We start from the raw sequence: 13,836 nt of genomic DNA on the forward strand, positions 1-13,836 counted from the left end.
ATTTGGTAAGAAATTTACCTTAAACCAAGTATAGTTTGTTTAAGGTTAGTTACTAGAAAGTGATTTATCTTTATTTCTATTGTAACCATTTCTGACTTTAATACCTTTAATTTGTACTCACTTAAAATCTCCCTCTTTGTAGTTAAATAAACTTGTTTTATTCTTTATTCAAATCTAATCCAGTATTGTGTTTAAACTGAACGGTTTGGTAACTCCAGTTAAAGTAGCAACTGCTGTACAATGACAACAGACTAATATCTGGACTGTCCAGGAAAGGGCTGTATGGTGCCAAACACACATTCTTTGGGGAAAATCTGGGACAGGGAGTGTGTTGAAATCACCCTGTAAGTGGTAACCAATTCTGGTGGAAGCCCGGAGCGTGCTGGCAGACTGCAGCTATACACAGACACTCAGGTTGTGACCTGCATGCTGTTTGTGAGGGGCCCAGGTTGGGAGTTACAGCAAAGCACTGTGAGGCACCCAAGGTTGCAGGGCAGGTGGTGACAGCCCCTTACTGATCTGGAGTGCACCCCAGAAAGTGATACTCTGAGCTTAGTGTTCTCTCTCTCTATAATAAAATCGGTGCATATTCACAGCGTGGCCCATGTGGCAAGGTCGGAGTTTGCTCTTGGTTATTTTACCCACAAAGTTGGAAATGGGATGCAGGGAGGGGACAAAATCTTAGGCAGCCTCCAGCCTGTGGGCTGGTTCAGTATTGCTCTTTGCAGGGAGTTTTGCACAGTCAATAGAATTGTTTGTCTGGTTCAATTTAAGAGCATCATCTAATTAAACAGTCAAGTGGAAAACTCTCCAGTGCAGCTTCTCTCCAGTGATATTTCATAAGAACGGCCATATTGGGTCAGACCAAAGGTCCATCTAGCCCAGCATTCTGTCTTCTGACACTGGCCAATGCCAGGTGCCCCAGAGGAAATAAACAGAACAGGTAATCATCAAGTGATCCATCCCCCGTCACTCATTCCCAGCTTCTGGCAAACAGAGACTAGGGACACCATCACTCAAGTTAAAGGGTCACACACACACACAGATACAATCAGAGATGATTCCTGGGTCTGAGGGGATTCCCAGGGGCAGAAGATCTTGTGTGTGAAGTGGATTCATAAGCCCATGAGATCCCAGATCTCCTGTGTCTGGAGAAGATTCCCAGCAGAAGGAGATTTCAGGTTTAAGATAGATTCCCAGTTTGTCCAGTAGCTAAAGTGGGGTCCCAAGGGCAGATGATCTCAGGTCTCCAGTGCCCAAAGCAGATGCTCAGCAGTAGGAGATCTTGTGTCTGCTAGATTCCCAGTGGCAGGGAATCCCATGTCACCTGCCCTTGTAAACATCAGCCAGCTCAAAGAGTCCTCTGGAAACGTGCCTTGGTGGCTCCCTCTCACCTGTTCAGCTCCTGGGGACAGTAGATGCTGTTTCTGGTGGCTACAGTTTAGTGCTGGAATAAGTCTAAAAAGTCAAATAGTAATAAAGAGATTGGTTTGGTTTCCCCAACTCCCTGGAATAACTCCACATTCCCGTGGCTTCCCCCGCCCACCACCCGAAGGCTCTGCATTGTGATGAGAGTGGGGTGCAGCCCATTAACATTGTTCTGTTCATCAGCCAGCAGGAGGGAACCAAGAGCAATATGATGTGCTCCCAGCTCTGACTGGCCTGGAGAATGGGGGTCTCTCTCCCGCAGGAGCTGGTTTTTTTCCCCTCTGCAGGTCTCCCGGCCCCTGCTGACACAAGGGTTTCAGGGCATGCACTTGGCTTCCTTGCATGGTTGCATGTGCAGTAGCCCAGAAGGCCACCTGAATGGGACAGTGTTAATGACAGAGTCTGCTCAGAGGTCTGCATAACTGAGACGCAATTGAGGAAAAGTGAGGCGGGGAAGGACAGCAGATGTAGTGGTGGTGGTGGTGGAGAGAGAGCACATTGGCTAGGCAAGGGTGGGTAGGGGAGGTACACACACTGGCATGGCTGGTGGAGAGAAGCATGCTGGCCAGCAACTCGTAACAAAAGCTGCTTTCACATCTGTAAACCTGGTGGACTGCCAGGGAGACTGTTTTTCTAAGTGAAGCAGAAAGACTGCTTACTGTGACCGGCTGTGGCATGCTCTGTCCCTGCTCCCTGGTGACATAGGTGATGGCATCGTGCACTGAGGCAAAGAGGTGGTGCTTGGTGATGGTTTGGCTGAAGAAGTTGCCTTTTTCCAGCTGGTCAATGACAGAAGCTGAGGGGAAAACAAGGTGGCACAATAACACCCAGGGCCGGCTCTAACTCTTTTGCCGCCCCAGGCAAAAAAAAAAAAGAGCGCCGCCCCCCCCCCCCCCCCCCCCCCCCCCCCCCCCCCCCCCCCCCAACCCCCGCCCCCCCCAGCGCCGCACCGCCGAAGCCCCCGTCCCCCAGAGCACCGCGCCAGCCCCCGCCCCCCCAGTGCCGCGCCGCTGAAACAAAACAAAAAACCTCGAGTGCTGCCCCACCGAACCAAAAAAACAAAAAATCCCGAGCGCCCCACACCACCCCAAGATTGGCCGCCCCTTCCAAGGTGCCGCCCCAAGCACGTGCTTGGTCGGCTGGTGCCTGGAGCCGGCCCTGATAACACCAGGACACCCTACAGTGAAAGCATGAAGACTGGCCGACGTGCCCAGCCTTGACCCCCACCCACCACACACTCAGAACAACCTCTCTTTTTCTTTGCTCTTTACTGTTTGCCTGGGATTCTTTGCTTTGGGAAGTGCTGGCAAAATCATCCGAGCTGGAATTCAGGGAAACAGAAATGCTCCCCTGGATGTGGTCTCTGTTCTGGAGTATAAACAGACTCTGGCATTGCACCTTGGGAATTATGCCTACTTGCAGGGGCTTTGGCTGATCTCCTGAATGGGGCTTGGGAAAGATTCCCCACGCACATACCCTGGCTCAAATTCAGCTATGGCAGAAGCTGATGTGACTCGTGTTGACCTCAGAGGGATTTACACCAGGGCTGAATTTGGTTCCTGACATGGGATCTGAACTACTAATCACACTGGGTTTGAAACCAGTTCGGTGAGCACTTTCCATCTGGTTAACAACTGAGGCTGGTATGGTGTGGAGAGGAGAAGAGGAGACAAAGGAAGGTGAAACCAGAAGCAAGAACCTGACTCTGCTCCAAGGGAGGGCAGATGGGGATTTCAGTGCGACAAGATACATCCTCCTGAAGGGAGGACTTGCTATCAAATGGAGGGTCCACAGCTTTGCTGCGCCCGAGCTTTGAGGCCTCCTTACCATGGCAGCCAACAAGAAACACATCCACTTCTATCTCCTGGAAATCTCTGAATATCTGCAATGGACACAAGCACAAAGAGATGAGTCGAGCCCCTCCACAGACTCCCGTCCCTGGGGGCCAGGCCCCATGTCCAGCAGCAGCACCACACGCAGAATGGGATGGGGTACGCGATTACTAGCCGACTGCCCCAAAGCAGCCCCAGATGTCCCCTTGGCCCCTGCTGCTCTTTGATACCATGGACCTGGAGCCAATCTCCTGTGGGCTGCCTGGAAGACAAGTTAGGGATGTGAAACATACTCTACATCTTGATGCCCAATTTACAGCTGACAGGCCTGGGCACACAAGGTGATGCAGAAGATGTTAAAATGCCAGCATGAGGGAGTGGGTGTGTATGTTGGAGAGAACAGTTCCTCTGTAACAGACAGCAATGGCTCAGATGGAAGGGTGGTGGGTGACGGGATCAGGGAGGGGATGGGGACAGGTTGGAGCCAGTGTCTGGTGAGATTTCATCTTAGCTGGTAGCAGAAGAGCAGATCTGAGGCACTCAAGTTCCCAGCACTGGGTGTCTGAATTCTCCCACTTTGCAGAGCTCGGTAGGAGAGTCCCCAGGGCAGCTGTGCCTGGGACATTTTCCCTGCCTTTCCCCTTACGTTCTTTAGGATCTTTATGCAGACAGTATCCACAAAGTTGATGGGGGTGAAGTCCAGTATGAGGGAGTGGAGGTCGGGCTTTTTGAGACCTAAAGACTCCAGGGTGGGTTCATTGAAGGCTTTTGGGGTGCTGCTGGCTTGGGGCTCCAACTCGATCGTGCTTCCATTGGAGTCAACCACTGCAGGGCCAGATCCATTGCAGTCACTCCCCAGCTCCTGTGGGGAAGAAAACAGTTCCCCCCCCCATCAAATGAGATGATGGCATTCCTCAGGGAGCACCTCAGACAATAGCAGACGAGCGTCAAACTGATTGACTGCACCGTATCAGCACAGGCGGCAGTGAGACAGAGGTTTGGAAAGTATCTATTTCCACTGGTGAAAAACAAGGCTTGAAATGAGATGTTAAACAGAGGCCCTGACCCCTACTGACACCAATCACCCTAGCACACATCAGAGCAGAGTGGGAGATGGCCGATGCCCTAGATTAATGACATATCTTATTCCCCAGGTGTCTGGGGAGGAGGAAGGATGAGGGCTGGGAGGGTTTTCTTGCTTGCTAATGGAGGGTTTGTGTTAATGGTAGGGAAGACCATTGTGGTTGAGATTTTACCATGACATTCAACTATGTCAGGCCCTGTGGGACTTGGATTTTTAAAGATCAACATAGATAAATACCTGCATATTGGTCTCCATGTCAATATCTACAAAGCCAAGGTCATCGCTGCTGGGGTCAGATGCCTCTGAGAGCTTGGAGTTAGTTTTCTGTTACCAAAGCCAGATGGGGACAGAGAACGTTAAAGCAGGGTTGGTGTAGCCACACAGCCCACATCACCCCGCAGGAGGCTTGTCAACCCCAGCAAGGAGATTTGGGACAATATAGGTCACAACATAAAAGCAGAGCCTGGTTCAGTCCCGTGAGCCACCTAGTCCAGTATCCAGTCTCTGACCATGGCCAGGTCAACGGAAGGTGCAAAGCTGCCAGAGTGGACAATTCCGGAATAACTTGCCCATGAGGGAGGTATCTTCCCTAGCCCAGTACATAGTGGTTGGCTTTATTCATCCTAAAATTTCGTTTGCTCTTAGGACTGCCCTTATGCAATGAGAGGGGGTTTTCACTGAGCTGTCTGCAATGGTAGCTACCTGCCTACACTCACCCACCATTCTCTCCCCGTACAAATATTACCATTAGTAAATATATTCTACACCAGGCCTAGAGTGGAAGCTTCTGGGGCACCCCACTGCTAACATTTGCAACATGGAAAACTGACCATTTATTCAGAAGTGGTGGACAGAGGATTGGACCTGGGTTCTATTCCTGGTTCTGCCACTGGCCTACTGGGTGACCGGAGGCAAGTCACAGCAACATGCCTCAGTTTCCCCATGCATAAAATGGGAGTAATGATCTGACCTCTTCAGTGCAGTGCTTTGAGATCTGCTAGTGAAAAGTGCTATATAAGAGCTAGGTATTCCTTCTCTTTATTCCCTTTCTCTTCAGCCAGTTTTGATCAATGACAGAACTTTAACTCACCCTAAAACAGCTTAGGGTCCCTAACGGCCTCTTCTGAGAGAATTTGCCTTTTGAAAGTCCAAATAACTTTTGCCAACTGAGTCTCCTGTATTTGCTCTTTACTTGACATGCTCAAAGGAATCTAGTAAGTTAGAGAGGCATGATTTCTCTGCAGATGGTATGCTGGTCTGTTCCCATCATATCATGTCCATGTGGGGGCGTATAAGTCCCTCTTTAATTATTTGTCTGGCACTGAAGTTAGGTTCATTAGTTTGGAATTCCCAAGATCACACCTTGCACTTGTTGCTAATATCCGACCACTCACCAAATGCTAGTGAATCACTGTCTCCTTAATTATTAACACCAGCAGCCTCCTCCCCAACCTTGGACACAACACCAGTGTCAGGTGGTTCCCTGGGATTTCTTTTCCATGCCTGGTGGCTCCAATCAGTACAAATGCTTGTCAGGCTCAGGAACATTCCCCAGGGGCCAAGGCCTACCCTTGGGTTTCCCACCCCCTAGGGAAAGATGAGCCATTTCCAGTGTGAGTCCATCTTTGAAAAATAGGGAGAGCCAATCTAGAGAGAGGGATTAGGGAAAGAGAGGGAGAAGTGGGGGCAGGGAGGAATGGAGAGCTCGGAAGAGGGAGTGAGAAGAGAGAGAGAGGAAGGAGGAGACCAAGAGAGATATGTAAGGAGAGAGGAGGATGAGGATATGGATGAAGGGAAGGAGAAAGAGACGGACTGGAGGGAACCCCAGAAGGAAACATTTGGCAGAGATGAACCTTTTTCTTCTTTGCCTCTTCCTTCTTGTCCTTCTCCTGCTGTTTCTTCTGTTTCTTGAGGGCTTTCTTCTTCCTCCCAATGAGGTAATCGACATTAATGCCACTCTGCAAAAGATACAGCTCCCTGGGATATAGAAGCCACTGACCTGCTCTCTCCCAACCCACTTCCCACTGCATGGTGCAGAGAGTCCCCACAGCTGTTCCTGTACAGAATGGAGCTCTCTCCTTCCACATCCTTTTCTTGACTTCTGGGAACGGGAGAGCTTGGAGCACCAGTTAACTGCAGGAGCAGAGCCCAGGAGCAGGATAGGAAAGGTTGGCTTGCAGTTAATGCAATGGACTGGGACTCAGCAGAATGGGGTTCTATTCCTGGCTCTGCCACAGGCTCCCTGAGTGACCTTGGGCCTGTGCCTCAGTTCCCCACCTACCTCAGAGGGGTGCTGTGAGGAGAACATCACTGGTGTGTGAGATGCTCCAACACTATGAGGATAGAGGTCATATTAGCCTTTCGCTAGATCCACTACACACTGGGGAAGGGAGAACCCGTGCACTGTAGCATGAGAGCTGAGAGAATCAGGACTGTGGAGCTGTGCTGCTTTCCCAGCTAGACTGGAGAATAGCATCCCAGGGCTGAAGTGACCTCCTGGCCAAGGTACTGGAGACCAGTCTGTAGAGACGAGTCAGGCCTTGCCCCAGAGTGTGCTACATGAGCCCATCTCTGCCCCTGCCTCACCTTCTCCTTCAGGGCCTCTGCATACAGCTCAGCGTTGGCAAAATAGACTGTGGCAGAAGAGCGGAAAATCTTCACGCCTGGAATTTCCTCAGTCTGGAAACAAAGACATGAAGAAGTTGTGAGAGGGACACTGCCTCAAAGGGGTGGGGGCTGTTCTGGATCATGGAGGGGGGGAAGCAGTAACAGGAAGAGCTAGAGACATCACAGAAAAGCAAAGCCACGCCCCCCAGCATCTCTGGGCTCCCCTACTCCTCAGCTCCCCCCTCCCTGTTCTCCTGCTGCTCCACCTCAGGTACTTGGAATGGCCTCACTGCATCCCTTAGAGCAGTGGTTCTCAACCAGGGGTACGCATAGCACTGCGGGTACACAGAGGTCTTCCAGGGCGTACTCAACTCATCTAGATATTTGCCTAGTTTTACAACGGACTACAGTACATAAAAAGCACTAGTGAAGTCAGTCCAAACTAAAATTTCATATAATGACTTATTTATACTGCTCTATATATTATAGACTGAAAATGTAAGTACAATATTTATATTCCAATCAGTGTATTTTATAATTATACGATAAAAATGAGAAAGGAAGCCATTTTTCAGTAATAGTGTGGCTGTGACACTTTTGTGTTTTTACGTCTGATTTTGTAAGCAAGTAGTTTTTTAAGTGAGGTGAAGCTTGGGGTACACAAGATAAATCAGATTCCTGAAAGGGGTACAGTAATCTGGAAAGGTTGAGAACCACTGCCTTAGAGCCCCCAAAGCCCCTACAGGGTCCCACCACTAGCAAGGCCTGCAGCTTACACAGCTGAACTGGAGGGAGACCTGGCTTTCTAGGGGTTTGTAAAGCGCCAGGCACACTCACAGTGCTCTGGAAAGGAGGAGCTCTTCCTCCCCAGTGGGAAGGGAAAGTGGCATCCAGTCCCTGAAGGCCAGTACTCACAGGCACTGATAGGACAGGGATGCTCCTTCTGGGAAGGACAATGCCTGACAAGGACTTTAACCCCTTTACTCCTGGATGTGCCCTAACTCAGCTACCCTGGCTGCTCATGGCAGCTTTGGCCCCAGTGTCCTGGTTTGCCTAATACATTCAGCAGCAGCAAAGGAGCTGGTCTGTCTTCCTTCATGGGTCCCCTCTGGCCACTCCCTCAACTATCTCACCACCCACTTGTACCTTGTTATATTCCCCCACGTCTCTGTAGATGTCCGTGTTGGAAACCTGCCCCAGGATGGAGTAGCGGGGCCTGAGGGGAGACAGAGAAAGAGAGCGGGGTTAGCAAAGGTACTGTCTATCCCGCGGGGAGTGATGTTGTGCCTTACATTCAGAGTATTGCCCCAGTGACCTGGTGGTGATAGAACATTGACAGCCATGCTGTGAGAGGGCATAGTAGTGCTAAACCAGGCTAAAGCCTTGTGTGTGCCCATGAGCTGCCATTGGCTATGGCTTTGCTTCATCAGGTGGTGAAGGTGGGCAGGGGTACAGAATTAATAGCAGCTTTTCAGCAAATGGGCTTCTCAGACTGTGCTGATGTCATCAGTGGCTCATATGTGCCCATTAGCAGCCCCCCGCCGTGGTGTGCACATGAGTATCCAGACAGGGCAGGGTACTACTAGTCGCTCAGTAGCACTTACTGGAGCTCAGAGGGAGGTGCATGGTATATTGGGACAGTGCTACTCACATCTGGGTCCGGAAGATGACTGTGAGCAGGGCAAACGCCACAGAGACCCCCAGCCCCATGTCTAGGTTCAGCAGAAGGGTGGCCACGAAGGTCACAAGCCAGATGAGCTGTAGCAGACAAAGGCAGGGTAAGTGCTGGGGAAGGGGAGCAGGTTTGCGGTAGACACTGGCTACTTCGGTGTGACGTTCGCTAGTGCACTGGCCATCACTGCCAATGCTAATGCTGCCCTGCAGTCCCAGGAAGAGCTGAACTGTGGGAGGGACCTTCCTTCAGGGGAGATGTTAAAACAAGGCCCTGCCTGCCTGTCTCTAGTGGGAATCCCAGGTGGAAGTTAGAGATCCCAGGACGCCCTATGAAAAGGGTTATGGTGGGGAAGGCCAGTGTCCTGGCTGACATCCCCGTCTTGTTAATATGTGCTCTCTCTGATGTACAAAGAGGGATAAGCTCATGCTGAGTGCAGATTGGCTATTGCATTTGCCTGCAGTCTCTGTGCTGTTGGGATTCAGTTCCCTACCCTGAAGCCCCCAGGGATCTGGTTCCCTGCTCTGAAGCCCCCAGGGATGCAGCAAGGTGAAAGCCGAGATGGGCTTGAGCCATGGAGGCTAGATGTGGATCCAGATAGCCTGGGTTCCAGTTCAGGCCCATTGCAGAAATAGGCCTGCACTGTGAGGTTCAGAATCTGGTCCCTGTGGTTTGGGGTTCAGAGTCCTGGTTCTGACAAATGTCTATGGCCCAAATTCTATTCTCAGTTGGTTCAAGCCTGGTAAGAAGTGTCCTGGGGGAACTGCCACCTCCCTTAGTAAGGGGCTGCCAGGAGCCAGACCAGGGCAGCACTGAGGACTGCCCTTTTTGCGCTCCCCAAAGGCAGAGCTCTACGGGGCTTGTGTCAGGGGAATCAGGCCCCATGGTCCAAGGCCCATGGAGGCCGGTTGTGTTTCTTACCAGATCTATGCGATTGGACCGCCACAGTGTGCGGATGTCTGTGAACTGCTTGAACATGCCCTTCAGGTTCACAATGATGATGGCAGCTAAGATGGCCTGGAAGAGAAATCCCCGAAGCTGTAAGGACTCAGCGGGCACTGCGGGCCCATCCCAGGACCCCATAGCCTGATGACTCCAGGGGCCTGTGTTTCCCACAAGCACCTGCCTGGACAGAACAGGGTAGCCCTTCCCCACTATTACTCTGTCCTCCCACATGAGACCTGACCTGAGGGGGGTGGAGCAAACACTGAGTGAGGAAGCTCAGGCTTTGACCCCCAGGTCAGTGATTTGGCCAAAGGGAGGGAGGGATGGGAGGGAAATGCTGCCAAGGAAACACTGACCTGCCAGTGGAAGGTGAGACCTAGGGCACCCCCTTTTGCAGAGACCATTGAGTCAAATAACACAGCTGCATTTTGAAAGGCAGGAATGGAGCGATGGTCATTAACAACCCCCCCTGTAACGAAGGGAGCTGTGGTAATGCGAAGGGGACTCTAGCCTCATGCAGCAGGGTTCTAGCTGGACTCCTGCAGGAGTCAGGATGGGAGCATTTCCCTCTGGGCCACTGCATCACACAACTGGATAGAAGGGTTATGGGTGCTTATCTGTCAGCCTGTGATGCCTCAAACGCCGGATAGCGCTGGAGGAGGGACACTGTAAGAGATGCACCAATGATCTGATCCAGTGCGGCAGAGGAGGCTACTAGAGAGGATGGACCAACTATGGGAACTCACTTGTCCCTATATTTTTATAGGACTTGTGACCCATTTTTGTCCTTCATGGGCTGATCTATAAGTGGTGCCAGTAGCTGTAATGGGCCTGGAGACTCAGGGTAACTGTACAGACGGGTGAAGAGGCAGGAAGGCAGGGAGGGCTAGGACAATACATACTTTGGGCAGGTCTTGGAAGAGCTGCCCAATCTTCAAAATGGTCACTAAGATGACAAGTGAGGCGATAACCCCGGCTACCTGGAGAAGAGAGCAGAGAGATCAGTGAGAGACGGGACAGGCGTGCATGGACATTTCCACCTCCCATGCAGAGACACCACCTGTATGTTGTGTCTGATATAATGGGCGTCACGCTGGCCCCGAGAGAGCATGCTGGGCGAGAAGGGGATGCAGGTGAGCTCACGTAGGAAGGCTGTCCGGCCGGTGATCCAGCATGTCCCCCTTAGGCCCTCTCTCATGTTCCCATCAGCTCTGCGAGTGCCAGAGCAAGTGACAGGCAGCCCTTGCCAGGCGGGTGGGAGTTATTTATGAGAATTGCCCCACTGCCCCCAGCTCTGCTCCCAGTGGAGCATCAATAACAATTAACCCTTTAACTACTTATTTGGTCTGGCAGATGATCCGGCCCATGAATGATGGGTAATTACTGCCCATCCATTGACCACTGTCACCAGAGGTTAACACCATACCTGGCTTTCCACAGCACCTTCCTGGGGTTTTCCCAGTCAGGCCAGAGATGATAGGGGAAGCTTCCTTGCCTCATGCTGGAATCCTCCAGGATTCCTCAGGACTGAAATTGATGGGAGTACCAGCCACATGGGACTCACCTGACTGTTCCCTCCGGTGGTCTCCTGCACCAGGGTCCGGGACATGGAGCAGCTGATGCTGAAGCACTGGAAAAAGCCACCCACGAAATTACAAATCCCCAAGGCTATCAGCTCCTGCAAGGGGCAAAGCAGTGCGAGGGGTCAGGAACTGCATGGAGGCTCCAGCCCTTGCTGGGCAGAGCAGAGCAGGCCCCCGCCTGGTGTCATGGGAGACCCCAAAGAGAGGGGCGGGCACTGCCCAGACTCAGATTCCTGGGGAGTGCAGGTGCCAATGACAAAAACGAAGAATAAAAAAAAGGGAAGAGAGGCTGGAGTGGAAAGCCCAGAGCGTAGTGGGGTCCTCACCTGGTTACTGTTCACCTTGTAGCCGTGCTTCAGGGCAAAGATCTTGCCCAAGGAGATACAGATGGCATAGCCCACCACGGCGATGGCAAAGGCATTGCCCACCACCTGCCCAAAGTAACTGACGTTGGGAGCCACTGGTGGTTTCATCCTGCAGCCAAGAGAAGGAAAGCCAGCTGGAAAGGGCCTTTCTCTCAGGGATGACAGCCTGCTCCCCCTGGCACAGCCTCACCACGCCGTCCCCAGTGTCACAGAGGCTGCAGCAGAAACGCGTTCCATTCTCTGCCCATAATGAAGTGCCTGCTACAGAGCCCGGGCTGCACCCTCACTCACCCACTGGGGATGTCGCCCACAACAGAAATCCCAAACTTGGCCTTCAGGCCGGCTCCATAGGAGATCCCCGTGGAGACGATGATCTGAAAAGAAGGGACAGCGTGAGGCAAAGAGCAACCCCCACGAGCCTGCTAGAGAACAGCAGACATGTGCAGGCCTCTGCTCAGGGCCCAACGAAAGGGGCCAGCCTAGCTGAAAACCCAGACTGGCGGGTAGAGCCCACCAGCCACTAAGTGCCTCCCCCCAACCAAGGGAAGAGCCCCAGGGCACGAATCAACAGACAAAAAAAGAAATAAACCGGATCAGGAGCACTTTGAAACGAATCAGACCAGGTGAAGGGTTTAAGGAGGGGACGGGATGGGGACAGTGAGCAGGAAATCCCAGCCAGCGCCCACTGTCCCATGGAGAAGCCAAGGGCAGCTGAGTCTCCATGACCCATTTCACCCAGAGACAAGCAGGGGCCATTCAGGTCTGGTTGTGGGTTTGTGCTGGGGAGGGGATGGCTGTCCAATGGCTGTCCAACATTACGCACCGCTAGCCTGGGCCAGATTTAACCCAGGGACCTGCAGATGGAAGGCAATAGGGCTGTCCTTCTGGGCTCTGAATGCAATTGTCACCCCTGGGGCCAGTGGATTTGCTGGCTGAGAGACCTGGCTCTGGGTGCTCCCAGCTGCGCCTCTCCTGCCAGCTCATGTAAGAGGACCCCATCAGCACAGCCCCTGCTAGCGAAAACTGCTCTCCTTGGACCAGTTGTTTTCAAACTTTTTGTATTGTGACCCCTTTCACACAGCAAGGCCCTGAGTGTGACCCCCCCTTATACATTGAAAACGGAGGGGGGGGTCATTTAATTTAAGGGAAGCTCAGGGCTGTGAGCCCCATAGAGCTGACAGCTCGCAACCCCCATGACACCACCTTGCAGCCCCAAGGGGTTACGACCCCCAGTTTGAGAACCCAGGCCTTGGACAACCCCAGGGAAATCTCAGCCAGACAGAGCCCCCTCCCTGGCCGGCCCCAGCACACACCCACTGGGGGACACATTCTAGGAAAACTGGGGCTTGCCTCTGGAACACCTGTGGCGAGACTAAGCCAAAACCTGCCCATCTTCGGGCCACGCTGCCTAACCTACCCAAGTGCCAAAACCTCCTGGCCACAGCAGAGGAGACGAAACACTAGCACAAGGGGCAGCCACTAAACAACCACCAGTACAGGCACCCGGCAGAGAGCTGAGCCCCTGCTCTGTGGGGGTGACAGCCTGCCCTGTGCGAAGCCCCATGGGGCTGGGTGCTCTAGATGCAATGCAGTTCGTGACACCCCCCTCCTTACCGTGATGAGTTCTATGGGGATGGGCATGGGGAGCTTGGAGGCGAACTTGGCACTGAGCAGCTTGACAGCGAGGATGGCGGCCATGGCGATCAGGCTAGTGACCAGGGCGCCCACGTTGGTCTGTGGCAGCTTGGTGCAGATCTCAATGAAGGCCTATGGGGAGAGGAGACCATGACACTGAATCCGTTCAGGAGACAGAGCCCCAGCGCAGAGGGGCCACCCACAGGATACGTCCCATGGAACCAGAGAGTGTCAGCACGTGCCCACGTTCACGTCTCGGCACTGGCTGTGCTATCCCCGGGGCAGGGGTCCTGTCATCCCCTGTGTACATTTGGCAACTTGCACAGAGTGGGCCTGTGAGGCTGGGGTTGTCAAGCACAAGTGCAATACAGCAAGTAATACTGATGCAGACTGCATACCCGTAGGGTGCCACAGCCCAAGGAGGAAGCCCCTTCACTGTCCAACCCCAGTGAACAGCCAGGGAGCACCACTCACCTGACAGTTCTAGGGGAATCCCAGCTGCTGGAGAGACCTCCCCTCCCGTATAGCCCCAGTGCAGACCCCATCAGCCCTGGTCTAGCCCCACCACAGGTCCCCATTAGCACACACTCCCCCCCCGGGAAATCCCAGCCCCGTCCCACCCCATTAGCACACACTGCCCCCCTGGGAAATCCCAGCCCCGTCCGACCCCACTAGCACACACTGC

General features: G+C 52.9%; 1 protein-coding gene across 1 annotated transcript in view; it reads right to left on the bottom strand.

The window, feature by feature from the left end:
- Nucleotides 1-1,434: 1,434 nt before the first annotated feature.
- Nucleotides 1,435-13,836, bottom strand: part of SLC26A6 (solute carrier family 26 member 6) — a 17,118-nt gene continuing 4,716 nt past the window's right edge. The window contains exons 6-20 of the mRNA XM_026650208.1: nt 13,131-13,283; nt 11,808-11,890; nt 11,478-11,625; nt 11,133-11,246; nt 10,471-10,548; nt 9,545-9,640; nt 8,603-8,709; nt 8,098-8,167; nt 6,931-7,023; nt 6,198-6,302; nt 4,582-4,668; nt 3,907-4,122; nt 3,256-3,310; nt 2,088-2,224; nt 1,435-1,458 (exon numbers count right to left, since the gene is read on the bottom strand). Coding sequence (XP_026505993.1) covers nt 1,435-1,458; nt 2,088-2,224; nt 3,256-3,310; nt 3,907-4,122; nt 4,582-4,668; nt 6,198-6,302; nt 6,931-7,023; nt 8,098-8,167; nt 8,603-8,709; nt 9,545-9,640; nt 10,471-10,548; nt 11,133-11,246; nt 11,478-11,625; nt 11,808-11,890; nt 13,131-13,283 — 1,566 coding nt within the window. The remainder of the gene's footprint in view (nt 1,459-2,087; nt 2,225-3,255; nt 3,311-3,906; nt 4,123-4,581; nt 4,669-6,197; nt 6,303-6,930; nt 7,024-8,097; nt 8,168-8,602; nt 8,710-9,544; nt 9,641-10,470; nt 10,549-11,132; nt 11,247-11,477; nt 11,626-11,807; nt 11,891-13,130; nt 13,284-13,836) is intronic.

Source organism: Terrapene carolina, unplaced genomic scaffold, assembly GCF_002925995.2.
Source record: "Terrapene carolina triunguis isolate 2854851 unplaced genomic scaffold, T_m_triunguis-2.0 Scaffold89, whole genome shotgun sequence".
Classification (NCBI taxonomy): domain Eukaryota; kingdom Metazoa; phylum Chordata; order Testudines; family Emydidae; genus Terrapene; species Terrapene triunguis.